We start from the raw sequence: 15,906 nt of genomic DNA, 5'->3' as shown, positions 1-15,906 counted from the left end.
TTCTTACAGATCAAGGCCCTTTTGGATTGTTTGGTCGGAAATTTGACATCAGGAGTGTCCATTTGGTGTTGAAATAGTTTATGATGACAGTTACGTTAAGAGGAGTTCAGGACATATCCATATGGTCTCCTTTCCCCTCAAAAGTTATGAAAACACATGCAGTTAAATTGTGTAGGCATTCTAAGAAGTCAGTATATGTCCTTTTTATTTTTAAACGGTATTTAAAAATTGGTTCACTGTCATGGGTGAGTCTGATCTCTTTTGATGGCTGTGTAAATCAGTATAGCCCTCTATAGTTTATATCAAAGGCATAAAAATATCTGTTCCCCTTTGATCTGCTGGTTTTAAGCTTGAGAATCTGTCCTAGAGAAATAATCTGAAATCTAGGAGAAGCATTCTTCTTCTTTTTTTAAACATTTATTTATTTATGCGGCTGCACTGGGTCTGAGTTGCAGAATGCGGGATCTAGTTCCCTGACCAGGGGTCGAAACACCCGCCCACTGCATTGGAAGCACGGAGTCTTAGCCACTGAAGCACCAGGGAGTCCCTGATATGTATATATATATATATATTAAAAAAGAAAACAAATATGCTTCAAAGGGTAGTTGTCATTGAGCAAATGCCTGCCGTCCAGGTGTAGTGCACACAGATGAGGTCAGTCCCCAGGTGTAGGCATAGTGAGTGCAGTTGACTCAGGAATGGGAATGGTTCAGCCAGGGCAGAGTTCTGATAATTAAAGGTGTGTGCTTTGGTCCACTGTAGGAAGGCAGTCTGTGTCATAACTCTGTTATAATGAGCTTCACTTTCTATTGTCTCTCTGAAGTTGAAATAGATGTCTTTTTTGGGAGGGAGTCCTTTCTCAAACCCCTACAGTTCTAAATATTTACTTGATGCTTGCTGTTTGCTTATTACTTTATTAAATTCTTTGGAAAGTGAAAGTTGCTCAGTCATGTCCAACTCTTGGCAACCCTATGGACTATACAGTCCATGGAATTCTCCAAGCCGGAGTACTGGAGTGGGTAGGTTTTCCTTTCTCCAGAGGATCTTCCCAACCCAGGGATCGAATCCAGGTCTCCCACATTGCAAGTGGATTCTTTACCATCTGAGCCACAGGGGAAGCCCAAGAATACTGGAGTGGGTAGCCTATCCCTTCTCCAGGGGATCTTCCTGACTCAGGAATTGAACCAGGGTCTCCTGTATTGCCCCCGGAGAAGGAAATGGCAACCCACTCCAGTACTCTTGCTTGGAGAATTCCATAGACAGAGGAGCCTGGTGGGCTCAGTCCATGGTATCGCAAAGAGTCGGACACGACTGTGTGACTAACTTAAACTTTCAACTTTCTCCTGCATTGCAGGCAGATTCTTCACCAACTGAGCTATCAGGGACGCCAAAATTCTTTGGAAGACATGTGAATTATGAGACAGTTCTTGCCCTGAAGGCACTGGTTATCATAGTTACATTTGCATAAATTTATTTCTGGCTGGTGACCTTCCCCCTGGGGCTCAGGGATTGCGGTTTATGAAGCTCTGAGGAAGTGTAGGTATAAGAATGTGAGTGCACTGTTGGCAGAGGACTGTGGTAAAAAGGGAAGATTCTGAACTCAAAACTGAAGGATATGAGATTTCTGCCTCTGAGCTGAGTGTCAGAGATTGTCACTTCACAACCTGGAAAGTTTGTTTCCCCTTCTTAGAAGGGAGATAATAAGCCCTCCTGCTTGGCATGTTATTTGGATTTGCAGTCCGTGCAAGCACTTGATTAGCTGTTTTACCAGCGTACAATTCCAATTTGTAGTCCTAACCACGTCTGAGCTGCTTTTCAGCTGCACCGTGCAGTTCAGCCTTCAGGTGTGGCTCGATCTAGCTCGCCTTTCTCTCTGGCTCTAACCTCGTTTCTTGGTGTTTAGACTCCGACAAGTGAGAGTCACCCTCTGCGTCAGTTCCACTTCACCTCCTGGCCTGACCACGGTGTTCCTGACGCCACCGATCTGCTCATCAACTTCCGCTACCTTGTTCGTGACTACATGAAGCAGAGTCCTCCTGAGTCGCCAGTACTGGTGCATTGCAGGTATGCATGCGTGACAGATTTCAAAAGTGATCATAAATACGGACACTTCCGAGAAAAGAAGAAAGCCTGAGAGGGGATGCAGTAGGTATTTATAAGTTCAAGAAGGTTTGGATATGGGACAATGGATTTATTCCCTAAACCTTGAGACTTTAGAACAGGGATTGGCAAACGATGGCCTATGGGTCAGATTTGGTCAGCTAACTGTATTTTAAAAAGCATTGTAACGTATTTTATTTCCTATTTATAATATTTCCCTTTGAGATATTTCAACCTTACAAAAATGCAGAAAATAATTTAACAAAGCTCAGCATGACACCATATATGTTTCTTTTTGTTAATAATGCATTACAGGTATAATTAAAATCTCTACTTACTAGCCTCCTATCCCATTCTCCTTCTTACACAGGTGAACATTTGGTCCTAAAGTTGCTCTGTATTATTCCTTTGCATGCTTTTATATTTTATTGCATGTGTAGGTAACTCTATTGTTTTATATAGCTTTAAACTTTTACTAGATTTTATAATGTATAAATTATTCTGCAGCCTGTTTTCTTTAGCATTTTGGTTTGCTGTTTAACGGTGTTGAGATACGTAATTCTAGTTCATTTCATTTACTTAAAAATATGTTTTCCACATACAAAAACTGTCTGTAAATGAATGTATACAACCTGATAAGTTTGGAGATGAGTATACGTCCATGAAGCCATCACCACAATCTATTTGGCTGCCTGTTTTCATCAATAAAGTTTTATTGGAACACAGCCATGTCCCTTTGGTTACATAGTTTCTATGGTTACTTTCACGCTGCAGTGGCAGGACGAGTCTACAAAGCTGATGATGTTTTACTTTCTGGTCCTTAAGAGAAAACTTTGCCACCCCCTCCTGCAGAACAACAATAGATTAGCTTTGGAGCTAAAGGAATTGATTCTGGGACAGAAGACGGGGGGACTTTGTTACCCTTTGAGAGTAACATTGAAATGGATGAAACTTGCCATCCTAGATACAGTGGCAGCTTCGATGGGACTGAGATTAAAGACCTCTAACAAGGTGTTTTATTTGTGGCATCTGATTTGAAAGTAACTTTAGGACTTGGGTCCCAGTTCTAAGCTAGTACAGTCAGACTTGCTGAGGTTTTAATTAAGCCAGTGGCTAATGGTCCTGGCCTTGACCCTCAAAGCCTGATAGCTGGGGAGAGCAAGACACATGCGCAGATGGGGAAGTGGGAGTTTTACAGCAGAGGTGACCCATGCTCGGTGGTGCTAGTGGTTAAGAACCTGCCTTCCAACGCAGGAGGTACAGGAGACTCAGGTTCGATCCCTGGGTCAGGAAGATTCCCTGGAGGAGGGCATGGCAAGCCACTCCAGTATTCTTGCCTGGAGAATCCCATGGACAGAGGAGCCTGGTGGGCTACAGTTCACGGGATCACAAAGAGTCGGCCACGACTGGAGTGACTTAGCACACTCAACCCGTGCTGACCTGCTCCTTTCCCCTCTTTTTCAGTGCTGGGGTGGGAAGGACGGGCACTTTCATTGCCATCGATCGTCTTATCTATCAGATAGAGAATGAGAGCACTGTGGACGTGTACGGCATCGTGTACGACCTTCGCATGCACAGGCCTTTGATGGTGCAAACAGAGGTGAGGCCCTTCCTGCCTGTGTTTTTTTAAAAAATTAAAATTGAATTTATTTATTTAAATTGGAGTATGATTACTTTACAGTGTAAGTTTCTGGTGTACGATAATGTGAATCAGCTCTATGTATTCCCTGAAATGTTCCAGATAAACAGCATGCTCAAGGCATGTTCTCAACAAGGGAATTGGGACATAGCCCTCCTCAAAGCTGTCAGGGTGAAGGCATCCTGACCAGGATAGAGCAGAATACTAATCTGGTGTCAGGCCGTCACCCTGAACCAGTTTAGAACTCTGGGAAGAGGTGCTGTGTTTCTGAGTCCAGCAGAGAATGTTCTAGAGGCCTCGGGTACATTGTGTGCTGTGGGGTGAGCAGGTGGCTGGGGTGGAAAGAGTGGAGTCGCCTCCTGTGTTGGTTGGTAGAGAGATCTTCTTTTTTCTGCTCTAATTATATGGAGTCATAGTTCTCCATCTTTTAGATTTTGGGAAGCACAGAAATCTTATGCCCGTTTACAGATGTTCTCATCCCTTTTTAAAATATTTTGAAAATTGCATAAATTTGTTCATATCAAAAAACTTAGTGCAGGATTATATAGAGGACATATTTCTCTTTTGCCTTTTCTTTTCCAATTCCGGGCCCTAGAGGTAGTTAGTGTTTACAGCCTGCATAGCTCCAGTACTTTGGCCAGCTGATGTGAAAAGCTGACTCACTGGAAAAGACCCTGATGCTGGGAAAGATTGAAGGTGGGAGGAGAAGGGGATGACAGAGGATGAGAGGGTTGGATGGCGTCACTGACTCAATGGACATGAGTTTGAGCGAACTCTGGGAGATCGTGGAGAGAAGCCTGGGGTGTGCGGTCCATGGGGGTGCTAAGTGTCAGCATGACTTAGCAGCTGAACAACAGCAACAATGTGTCTTTACAGGCTTCTTTATGCACATCTGTTAAAAAAAAAAACGTGTATTGTGTACAGACATGGAGCATATTTTATTTTTTTGAGAAGAATTTATGATTAGCTTTTTTTTTTGCCTTTTAGTGACTTGGTTATTTCATTTAGTATAAAGTCCTCAAGTTTTAGCATATTGCAAATGTTCCTTCCTAGAGCATGTTTGAAAAACTGGAAACTATTTTATATATAATGCTGTCCCATGATTTTTTTCCCTCTTAAAGTCTGTGGCTGTCTTTCAGCAAACACCTCCTCTTCTTTTTAATGGCTACCTACAGATTTTGATGTGCTTGTCTGAAGGGTGGGGATCCTGATCATAGCCCCAATCTCTACACCACACCCCCCCCTCAAAGGGTAGGAGCCCCCAGCTCAACCCTGATCAGCCACCTTTATTTCACCCCTTTCGTTGAGAATCACAGTTTACTCCATATTCTTCACATCCTCCGTAGCAACTGTTGGGCATTTTGGTGACTGGATATGCACGTGCCTTAGGCCCTCCACATATTGTCTTTGCGCTTCCTTAAGATTCTGGTACTTCTTGAGGAGCCGAGCTGTGTGTGGGGTGCACCCCTCTGGTTGATACTCATTAGTGACGAGAGCCTTGCTACCTCTAGTTTCAGATTTCCCCACTATGTAACTACTCCTTGACCACGTGAACTTGGAGTGTCTGCTTGCGGGGTGGTGAGTGGGGTTGGAGGGTGGGAATCTGAGAAAACCTTGGGTGCTAATCTTTGGTGCTCCTTTTTTTTTTCCTCTTTCTTTTTCTAACAGGACCAGTATGTTTTCCTCAATCAGTGTGTTTTGGATATTATCAGATCCCAGAAGGACTCAAAAGTGGATCTTATCTACCAGAACACAACTGCGATGACAATCTATGAGAACCTTGCGCCCATAACCACGTTTGGAAAGACAAATGGTTACATCGCCTGATTCCAAAGGAAACCCTTTCTGGAGTTAACCAGACCGTCACACCCACAGCAGAGGAAAATGCCCCGATGTTGACATGTTTTTATATGTCTAATATCCTAATTCTTTGTTCTGTTTTGTTAGAACTAATTTGAGAGTGTGAAGCTGCACGTGTAAAGCATGACAGATGAGAGGCTGGGGCTATCAGGGGCTGTGGATGGCGGGTGAGCAAATCAACTACATTCCTGATTACCAATGGGATGAGTTCACTTTTTGTTTTTGTTTTTTTTTTTCTCTTGAGAATTACGGAATACCAGGAAAAGTGAGCTATGATTTTTTTTTTTCCTTTTACAAGACATTCTTTTTTAAAAAGACTATTTTCTATGATTCACACTCTAAAGCCAGGATTGTGTTGGGTTGAATATATTTTAAGTATCAGAGGTCTATTTTTACCTACTGTATCTTGGAATCTAGCTGATGGAAAATGCATAATTGTGGATGATTATCACGTAGGGAGGGGTATGTGGTACCTCTTCTGCCTGTGTTTTCTATTTGAACATGTGCCTTTTCTGAATTATGCTTCCACAGGCAAAACTCAGTAGATATCTCTATTTTTGTACTGAATCTCATAATTGGACTATGTGGAATATTTAAACAGTAGTTTAGTATTGGAGGTTCAGCCTTCTCAGTAACATTCCTGTTCTCATTTGATTAGAGAAGATCTCGCCTCCACCCCCCACTTCCCCGTCTCCTGCTTTGTGCTATATTCTTTCGTTTTTTTTCCCCAAAGGTGTTTCTGATGACCACATTTTCTGCCCACTGGTTGAGCAAGAGTGGAAACTAAATTATCATCTTGAAAATTTTGGGGGTGGGAGTCGGGTGAGCAGAGGAACCCTTCAGTGACTCAGTAATCTTTTATTGTCCCTGTTTTATTCCCCCCACCCCTCATTTCTGTATTTGGTAAGAAGGATTATTTAAAGGTGCAATATGTGACTTAGTGACTCATGATGCTCTAGGTTTTTAGTAATGTTTTACTCAGGTTGGCATTTTATGTGTCTCTGTGTGTCCGTGTATGTGTGTGTGTGTGTTTCTAAACGTGTGGCAGTCTGTGAACACGTCCGTGTGAAAACGGTGTCAGATGAATCCCTTCTTAAAGTCTACTGGCTTTAGTCTGTATCTGCAGTGATACATACCCATATCTACTGTATATATATATACTAAACTCTTAAAACAGTCATTCCTTGGAATTGAGGTGTAAAAAGTTTGAATTTGTATCAAAGATGTAATTATTATTTTTAAAACCTCTTTTTCACTATACTGCTGCTGTAATTACTTTGATTTTTTTTAAAAAAATGTAGATTAATTTTTGTTTATTGTTATGTGGCTTTCAGGTGTGTATCCACCGAGAGTTTCCAAATCTATGTGGATTTATTTTATTGGTACATAATCTGTAAACTTCTCAAGGCATTAATTAACACGAAAGGATTTGTTTCTTGTTTTGTTTTATTTTATATTGTGGCTCAGGTTCTATTCTGAAGATGTATTAAGTTTCTCCTCCAATAAGCAATGAAGTATTCAAGGTCTTAGGAAGGATCGGTCAAGTCCCCAAGTCCTGTGGCTGTTCCCACAGCGACAAATCCTGCTGTAAGTGTAGGACGAGGTGTCCTGTTGGAAATGGGAGTGGGGTCTGCTCTGAGCGCCCCGGTCACCCTGGGCCGCGGGAGCCCGGCTCCTGGCCCTGCGCCCCGGCTCGCTGGCACTTTGAGCACTGATGGGGTGCTCCGGAGGGGGACCACAGCGTCCGGAGAGCCCTTGGGTCAGTGCCGGGCTCGAGGGCCACACGTCTTTTGTCTCCCTTCCCCTTTGAGGTACTGCAAGGAAGAGAGGAGAAGGGAGATGGTGTTGTGTTTTGGGAGAACCTTCCTTCCCAAATGGAAATTGCACTTTTGGCTCTGTCCTTTGCTCTCTCTATGGTGGAAAGCAGTTCATTCCGCGTCAGGCCCTTCGAGGAGCGGGCTGGCCAGGCGGGACTGGGTCCTCTTTGTTCCTGTATCAGGGAAGCCCCACCATCCTGGGCTGCTGAGTAAAGCTGGGTTTGGGGGATGGCTTCCAAGTCTTTCGCGCGGGTCCGCCCCTCGCGCACCGATCTTGGAGAGCTCCCTAACTTCTTCAGGGCTCGCGGTCCAGGCGGCAGTTCCGGGGTCCCACCCCTTCCCACTCCAGTTTGCCAGGAAGCCGCGCTGGTGGGTGCCGAGGTATCGTCAGGCCCCACGTAGGCATGCACCCTGCCCGCGTCACTGCTGCTGCCCTGGAGAAGTCGGGGGGAAGGACTTGACTCCAGAAATTCCTTTAAAAGATGAAACAACAATAATCAGAAACATATGGGGGTAAAAAATGCAAAGATCAGAAACCCTCCTCCCTTCCGCCTGGGATGATCTTGGGAAATGGGCCGTAGCCCGGTCAGCCTCCCTCAGACGTCACCCCCGGTCCCGGGAGGAAGGCTTGCGGTGGCCAGGTCTGGCTTCCAAATGGGCAGGTCACACGAAGGTCATTCACGATGCTTCTCCGCATCCTGAAGAGGCCTGGCGACGGGCCAGGGGGCGGGCCGGGGGGTGGTGAGGGTATTTATAGCACAGTGATTGAAAAGGGAAGATTAACGTGTAAATATAGAGGACAGGCGGGCTGAGGGCTGGTCACAGAAGAGAGAAGGTTCTTTTGAGCTCCTGCCCCAAACCGTCCCAGGAGCAATGAGCTAAAATCGGAGTCCAGTGGAGTCACGGGGATGGCGTGATAACCCCTGCTTAGTATTTGACAAGTTTAGAAGTAGCCACCCAGCGTGGGTTGAGCTGGTTTGAGGGATTTCGGCCTCCAAAATCTTCTTCCAAGAGCAAGGACGTTTGTGTCTGCAGAGTTAAATCTAGCGGCGGTTGGCAGCAGTGTGAAATGAGACGCAGATTGGTTCCCTGTGGCCACATGACAACCACCAGCTAGATTTTGGCATACTTGACCACTGGACGTGGGCATCACAGAGTCGCAGGCTCCTGGGGCTTGGGCCCGACTATGCAGCTGATTCATCTTTGCTTTTCATCTGGGGGCGGAAAAGCCTGGTTTCCTTTTGAAATGCTTGATTGCACTTGCTGAGCTAAACAAGCCTTGGTGACTGACGTTGATTTGCCTCCAAAGTCCAAGTTCTGAATTTTCAGAGTCTGTGTAGCAGTCGAGTATTCAATATACTGTAGCTTTTTATCCCCTTGGGGGCACCTGTGAATAGGATGTGTTGATGTGGACTCTAAAACTGTAATTTTCTTGTAACTATTTTGGAATGATGCATATTTCTAATGTTTGTTATACTTGTACAGAGTATTGCTGTTGGTTGCTTTTTTCCCCCCTCTTTGGTTTGTTTTTTAAGGAAAAACATGGCCTGAGAAAAATTTTTTTAAAAAGACATAAATACCAAATATAAAAAATTGTCAACACATTGTGCCTCTGTTTGCTTGTCTTTCTGCCTCCTTACTTAACATCCACCTCATATCATTTACCGAGCAGTTTATTGGCCTCTGTTCAGCTGGGGGATCCTTAACAAAAGCATGTTTCCCTTGGGATTTTTCCACATTGTTTTGGGGTGCTAGGGGCTGCTGTAACAAAGTACAGCATGCTGAGGGGCTTACACATTAAAAAAGGATCATCTTCCAGTCCTGGAGGCTAGACGTCCGAGATTGAGGTGTCGGCAAGTTGGTTTCCTCTGAGGCCACTCTGGCTGGTGGACGACCATCTTCCCCCCATGTGTTCTAATCTCCTCTTCTTACAAGGACACCAGGCACTGGGGATCACAGCCCATGCTAATGACCTCAGATGACCTGAGTTACCTCTGGAGACTCTTATCTCCAAATAGAGTTGCATTGGGAGGCACTGGAGGTTAGGACTTTAGCATATAAACTTTGGGGGCACATAAGTCAGCACAAAGGGCTTCCCTGGTGGCTCAGTGGTAAAGAATCCCCCTGCAATGCAGGAGATGTGGGTTCAGTCCCTGGGTTGGGAAGATCCCCTAGAGGAGGAAATGGCAACACACTCCTGTATTCTTGCCTGGGAAACCCCATGGAGAGAGGAGTCTGGTGGGCTACAGTCCATGGGGTCACAAAAGAGTTGGACCACGACTTAGCAACTAAGCAACAACAGCAGCAACAGCAAAAGTCAGCCCAGAACACACACGGACGGTGATTAAGTGGGGGCCTGGGGGAGTGAGCGGGCCTCTAAAGTGTGGTGGCATATTCCCAGAGGGCGGGAGGCAGGGGTCTGCAGGTGGACAGACATCCACTTGGGGGCAGCTCACATGCCTTAGGCAAGCCTCCAGGATCTTTAGAGGCTTTCTGGTTGAGGGATTTGGGGAATCTCAAAATTTCCCCAGGGGACTGTAGCAGTTTGGGTTTTCTTTCTTCCATTTCACTCCCTTATGCCTTGATGCAAACTCTTAAGTAGACTGAGATGATTTTCAGATGCCTCTTGCTCCTCTTTCCTGAAATAAATCAATCTATTCACCAGTGATGTGTTGAGCACATACTGTCCACCAGCAACTATACCTCGGCGGCTGAAGGCTCAACTGTGAACAAAAGAGAAATCGCTGCCCTCGTGGAAAGTGAAAGTCACTCAGTCATGTCCGGACTCTGCAACCCCGTGGGGATACAGTTCATGGAATTCTCCAGGCCAGAATACTGGAGTGGGTAGCCATTCCCTTCTCCAAGGGATCTTCCCAACCCAGGGATCGAGCCCAGGTCTCCGGCACTGCAAGCAGATTCTTTGCCAGTAAAGTGAGAGGAGGTGGACAAACGTATGTAAATTAAATCCTTAGTATGTTAGAATCTCGCAGAGGATGAACATGTGGAGAAAAACAGTGTCTCACACCCGGATGCACGAGCTCATTTTCACTAAGGCAGTGCAGCCACAGCGTGTCAAGGAGAAAGTGTCGCTACCCGCTCATCACTCAACCCCTGCTTCAAGCCTGTCAGGGAGATAAAGGTGAACACCGTACAAGTCCTGCCTGGAAGAAGTGGACAGTCCAGAGGGCCAGGGGCATGAGCGGTGCAAATGCGAAATGAACCTGAAAAATACCAGAAGCGATTTAAAGGAGCAGGGGACAGAAATCCCAGGAGCATAAGAGAGGGGATGGCAGGTGAGCTGAATCCTGAGCAGGATTTTAGGAGGAGGACACACACGGGGAGGCAGAGGGTGAATGTGCCTGCGTGGAGGCTGGTGAGACGTGAGCTTGCAGGGAGGGTGGGGTAAGGTGAGGCGAGGTGCTGGCTGATGACCCTGGCAGGGAAGAACCCTGGGATTGTAAGCCTGGTTGACGAAAATGGCCTCACCTTTAAGATGCTGACCAGTCCTGTGTGTGTGTATGTACTGTGTATACACATAAATAAGTTAACTTACTGAGACATATGGGCTTCCCAGGTGGCTCAGACGGTAAAGAATCTGCCCGCAGTGTGGGACACCTGGGTTTGATCCCTGGGTCGAGAAGATCCCCTGGAGAAGGGAATGGCAACCCATTCCAGTATTCTTGCCTGGAGAATCCCATGGATGGAGGAGTCTGGCAGGCTTCAGCCCAGGTTGCAAAGGATCGGGCTCGACTAAACGACTAACACACACACACACACACACACACGCACACACTCTATTTTGTCCTCACTATTTTCTTTGCACGGAAAGCGCATGGTGATCACAGAGGCCAGTAACCGCAGTAGGATGGAAGCAGGGGCCACACCAGACTCTTGGCTGGCTAGTGGGAGTGAATGGTGTGCTTTACCACACAGAACAGACCACCTGGAGCACGTTCACCCGGAGCCTCCAGGTCCCACGAGGTCCTCCGTGGTCATCGCTGTTGGCAGAGCAGGCAGGGGTCCTAGCAGACCTTTCGTTTGCTTTGCTGATCGCCTCCCCTCAATCCTTTGCTCTTTCCCCACTTCCCTTTCTCTATTTCTCATCCTCCTCGCCTGTGCCAGCCATCTGGAGACAACAGCTAAATGCTGGCCTTCTTGCCAAGTCAAAATAATACTGAGAGTTCCAGCACATTCCTGAGTTGTTTGTTTGAAATACTGGGTGAAATCAGGTCAGTTTTCCAGGCATGGATTCCTGTAGTATGTCCAGGACTGCCCGAAGTCTGTTGCTGTAATTACTTTTCTGATTAGGCAGAGAGCACAGATCTGGAGCATATGACAATGTAATTGTTCCAGACGTGATTACTAGCCTCAGTGAGGATAGAAAATCTTTTGCTTTTAAAAAGAGGCTTCCAGATGTACGGTGGTAAGAAGGACGTTGCGGGTCCAAAGTTCAGAGGCCTGATCACAGAGTTCCCTGTGCTACATGGGAGATCCTTGTTGGTTATCCGTTTTCAATGTAGCAGGGTGTACTCGTCAGGGGGACTTCCAAGTTGACTCAGCGGTAAGGAATCTGCCTGCCAGTCTATGAGACACAAGAGACGAGGGTTTGATCCCTGGGTCAGGATGATGCCCTGGAGGAGGAAATGGCAACCCACTCCAGTATTCTTGTCTGGAAAATCCCATGGACAGAGGAACCTGGTGGGCTATGTATATATAGTCCATGGGGTTGCAAAGAGACATGACTGAACACACACACCCACCCACCCACTCTCTCTCTCTCTCTCACACACACACACACACACACACGTAAATACCAAACTCCCTAACTATCCCTCCTCTGAAATGCTTACTCTCTGGTAACCATCAGTTTCTTCTCTTAAAAAAAGATGGGAAGCAGTAGGTGGCAGAGAGCTGAAGTTTGCCTGGGGAGTTTGGAGAGCAACATCTGTGGCTTGTTGAGTTCACAGCCTTGAGGGCCCGAGTGGATGTGGGCCCGGGTGGGCGTCTTCTTGTTAAATCTGAAGCGGTCTAGAGACTCAGTTTCTTCGGAGGGCATCGTCCCGCCTGTATTTTGAATCCATCCGCATGTCTTGAATGGTCCCCTGACCATTACTCTTTCAACTGGGAAGCTTCCAGGGCCTACCTTCATGCCCCAGCAGAGAGGGGCCTTGAGGGTTAGTTCAGAAAGAAGACGGAGGAGTGTGGTGACGTGCCGAGACACTCAGCGTGTTGCCTAGGACATCTGAAACACCAGGTAGGTGCAGCTGTTTTTTTAATCAACTTAAATTTGTTTTGATCAAGTATTGTGGGCTGGCAGTGGGCCCTTGGTATGTACCTTTATGGGGAAAAAAAAAGGCATGATCACTGCCCTTGTGGAATTTAAGGGCCTACAGACAGGCAGGAAGTGAAGAAGGAATTGAAGACATATCTGTTGATCCCTTCCGGCTGGAATGAGAGAACTAGCCCCGAGGGAGTGGGCAGGCGGGCAGCCTGGGACAAACTGCGGCAGGAGTAGGTTTGGCATTTGAGAGCAGTGCGGTCTTTGCGGCCTTGCTGGTAAAGGAGCTAAGGCATGATATGAAGCCAGAGAGGTAGTCAGGGCCATTGAGGGGAGCTTCGTGAGCCGGGGTCTGGAGAGGGGAAGTTAGTCTGTGAGCCCTGGGAGGCCATCAGAGTTTCCAGAACAGAGAGTCCTGACACGCTGGTCCCTGCATGGAGCTCGGGCTGCTGGGAGCCTGGAAGCAGGGAAGCCTGTTAGAGCCTCTGGTTTAGCAATGGTTTTGGAAACAGATGAATCTATAGCCCGTGAGGCCTTCCCTTGTGGCTCAGACGGTAAAGAATCCACCTGCAGTGAGGGAGACGTGGGTTTGATTCCTGGGTTGGGAAGATCCCCATGGAGAAGGGAATGGCAGCCCACTCCAGGATTTTTGCCTGGAGAACCCCAGGGACGGAGGAGTCTGGCGGCCTACAGTCCACGTGGTTGCAATAGAGTCGGTTATGACTTTCACTTTGACTTCACAGCCCTTGAGGAGGAACTAAATGTTCTTGACTTTAAAGGCTAAACTGCTAATCTTTTGTCCATTTGGCTGCTTCTCTTCTGCGTCCTCTCACTTCTCTGATTAAATGTACCCTGTTTCTGGCTGTGTTGGGTCTTACTGCTGCGTGGAGGCTTTCTCTAGTTGCGGCGATCGGGGGCGCTCTCCTGTGGTGGAGCGTGGGCCCTCGGGTGTAGGGGCTTCACTGGTTGGAGCCCCCAGGCTCTATGGTTGTGGCGTCTGGGTTTAGTGGCTCCACGGCGTGTGGGATCTTCCCAGACCAGGGGCGGAACAGGAATCCCCTGCCTTGGCAGGAGGATTCTTAACCACTGGACCACCGTGGAAGTCCCCAGGTTTATTCTTCGGCTAAAATTTTTCTGCAGACAAGAGGCAGGCAGAAGACATGGTGGGGAGGGTGGGGGAGGTCTGTCCTGGGAAGAGCCCAGAGGGTCCAGCTCGGTTACAACGGGAAATAAAAATCAAGTGATCGCCGGGGCTCTTATAACGTGTAAAGCTGAAGTGAGAAAAGCAGTTTATAGAACTATAAGAAAATAATTCCAGGAAGCAGTTAGGTAGGCACATATGAAGACAAGAAAGACAACACCACAGTGAAGTAATGGTGGGGTTATAATTAAAAAGAAAAGTGTTTATTTTTGGCTGTGCTGGTCTTCGTTGCACTGAGGACTCTTCTCTAGGTGCGGTGAGCGGGGCCTGCTCTCTAGCTGCAGGGAGCAGGCTTCTCATCTCAGCGGCCTCTCCTGGGGCAGAGCCCAGGCTGTCGGGCCAGGGGGCTCCGTGTTGAGGTTCCCGGGCTCTAGAGCACAGGCTCTGTAGTTGGGACACATGGTCTTAGTTGCTCCGTGGCCTGTGGGATCTTCCCAGACCGGGGATCGAACCCATGTCATATGCATTGGTGGGCGGATTCTGTACCGCTGAGCCTCCAGGGAAGCTCCCAATGGTGGGGGGTTATGAGTGGCTTTTATTTTTACTTTCCTAAATTTTATAATTTTCCCCAGAGTATGGAGTTCTTGTTGAGACTAATTTAAAACTTTAGCATTTTTCTTCTTGACTCAGAAAAGTAAGCTATAACATATTTCAAGATATATTTGTCCAAATTTACCAAGTTCTTCAAAATGAGTGTGAATCCAAGGCTTTTTTGAGTACCTCCAGTTGCAAGGAGTTTGTTAAAAAGTGAAAGTTAAATTTACGGTATTAGATTCTGAGCTGTTAAGCTGGAGGGAACGGGGCCCACGTTCTTGCTCCTGGTTGAGTGTGTGTCTCCCAAGGTGGAGGGCCTGGTGGGCCCCTGGGGGGCTGAGGGAGGAGATGGGGGGAAAGGAGGATGAGCCCTGCTCCTCAAAGTTCTTACAGCTCTCCCACCCCATCTGGGGTTCCACAGCTCCCTTCCTAGATGGTCCCTGTGTCCTCGGAAGAAAAACAGGAGGGCCTAGGCGTTACCCTGTAAATGATGTGTGTGCTCAGTCATCGTGTTCAACTCTTTGCCGCTCTGTCCACGCAATTGCTATTTCCTACACCAGGGAATCTTCCCGACTTAGGGATTTCCCAGCATCCGTAGACACAGCCTGACTTACTTTCTTGCGGGCAGGTGAGGCCCGGCAGCGATTTTGCATATCGCCACTAGATGGCGCCAAAGGACTGAGCTGAGAAGGCAATTCAGGTTGTCAGCCGGCAACGGAGGAAAACAGGTTTGCAAAAAAGGAAGTCACAGAGCTGGCTGGCTTTGAAGTGAGCACGCGTCATATCGTCCCCGAGGGTGTACAAGCAACTACCACCTTGGTGGGAGGTAGGGGTGGAGGTGGAGGAGCTGGAGTCAGGGCAGGAATTTCTGGCGCTCAGTAGCAGTCACCCCTCTACTGGGAGCATGGACAGGGCCCGAGGTGTAGGAGCAGAAACCCTGAGGATCAGGTCTGAGCTGGTTCATGGATGCCTTCCAGGCGAGTGCGCATTCCTCAGCCGCAGCACTTCTTCCTAGTCGAGAACAGAACCAGGAGCAAGAGCGGCTGCAGTGGCCTCCCTGTGTGGGTGGGGTGCGTACTGGGGCAGCACTGAGAACCCAGTCAGAGCCCCAGGCAGTTTTCAGCCTCTTTCTCTGCGCTCTTCCCAGGAATAAGCAAGCATACGTGTGCAATCTTCACAAGTGAAGTCACGCTCTTCACAAGTGGAGTCTTGGTTACCTTTAGCCCTCCTGTATGTCTCTGGTTTTAGAACCAGCAAAGGGGACTCTTGTAACCGGGAAGAGCAAAACCCAGCTCCACGTTGGATCTGTTTCTTTGACTTTAACCTTTGCTTTTCATTGCTTTCGTTATTATAATTGGTAACAGGATGTTGTCTATAGCTGTGGCACCCCACTCTAGTACTCTTGCCTGGAAAATCCCATAGACGGAGGAGCCTGGAAGGCTGCAATCCATGGGGTCGCGAAGAGTTGGACATGACT

At 47.4% G+C, this 15,906-nt stretch overlaps 1 protein-coding gene across 1 annotated transcript in view; it reads left to right on the top strand.

Annotated features, from left to right (window-relative positions):
• The window catches only part of PTPRJ (protein tyrosine phosphatase, receptor type J), a 51,357-nt gene extending 42,339 nt beyond the window's left edge, over positions 1 to 9,018 (top strand). Inside the window, exons 22-24 of the mRNA XM_013969888.2 lie at positions 1,904 to 2,064; positions 3,565 to 3,700; positions 5,408 to 9,018. Coding sequence (XP_013825342.2) covers positions 1,904 to 2,064; positions 3,565 to 3,700; positions 5,408 to 5,566 — 456 coding nt within the window. The 3' untranslated portion in view covers positions 5,567 to 9,018. The remainder of the gene's footprint in view (positions 1 to 1,903; positions 2,065 to 3,564; positions 3,701 to 5,407) is intronic.

This window comes from Capra hircus, chromosome 15 (assembly GCF_001704415.2).
Source record: "Capra hircus breed San Clemente chromosome 15, ASM170441v1, whole genome shotgun sequence".
Taxonomy (NCBI): domain Eukaryota; kingdom Metazoa; phylum Chordata; class Mammalia; order Artiodactyla; family Bovidae; genus Capra; species Capra hircus.
The sequence above is the reverse complement of the archived record's forward strand: the minus strand, read 5'-3'. Positions and strand labels throughout refer to the sequence as shown.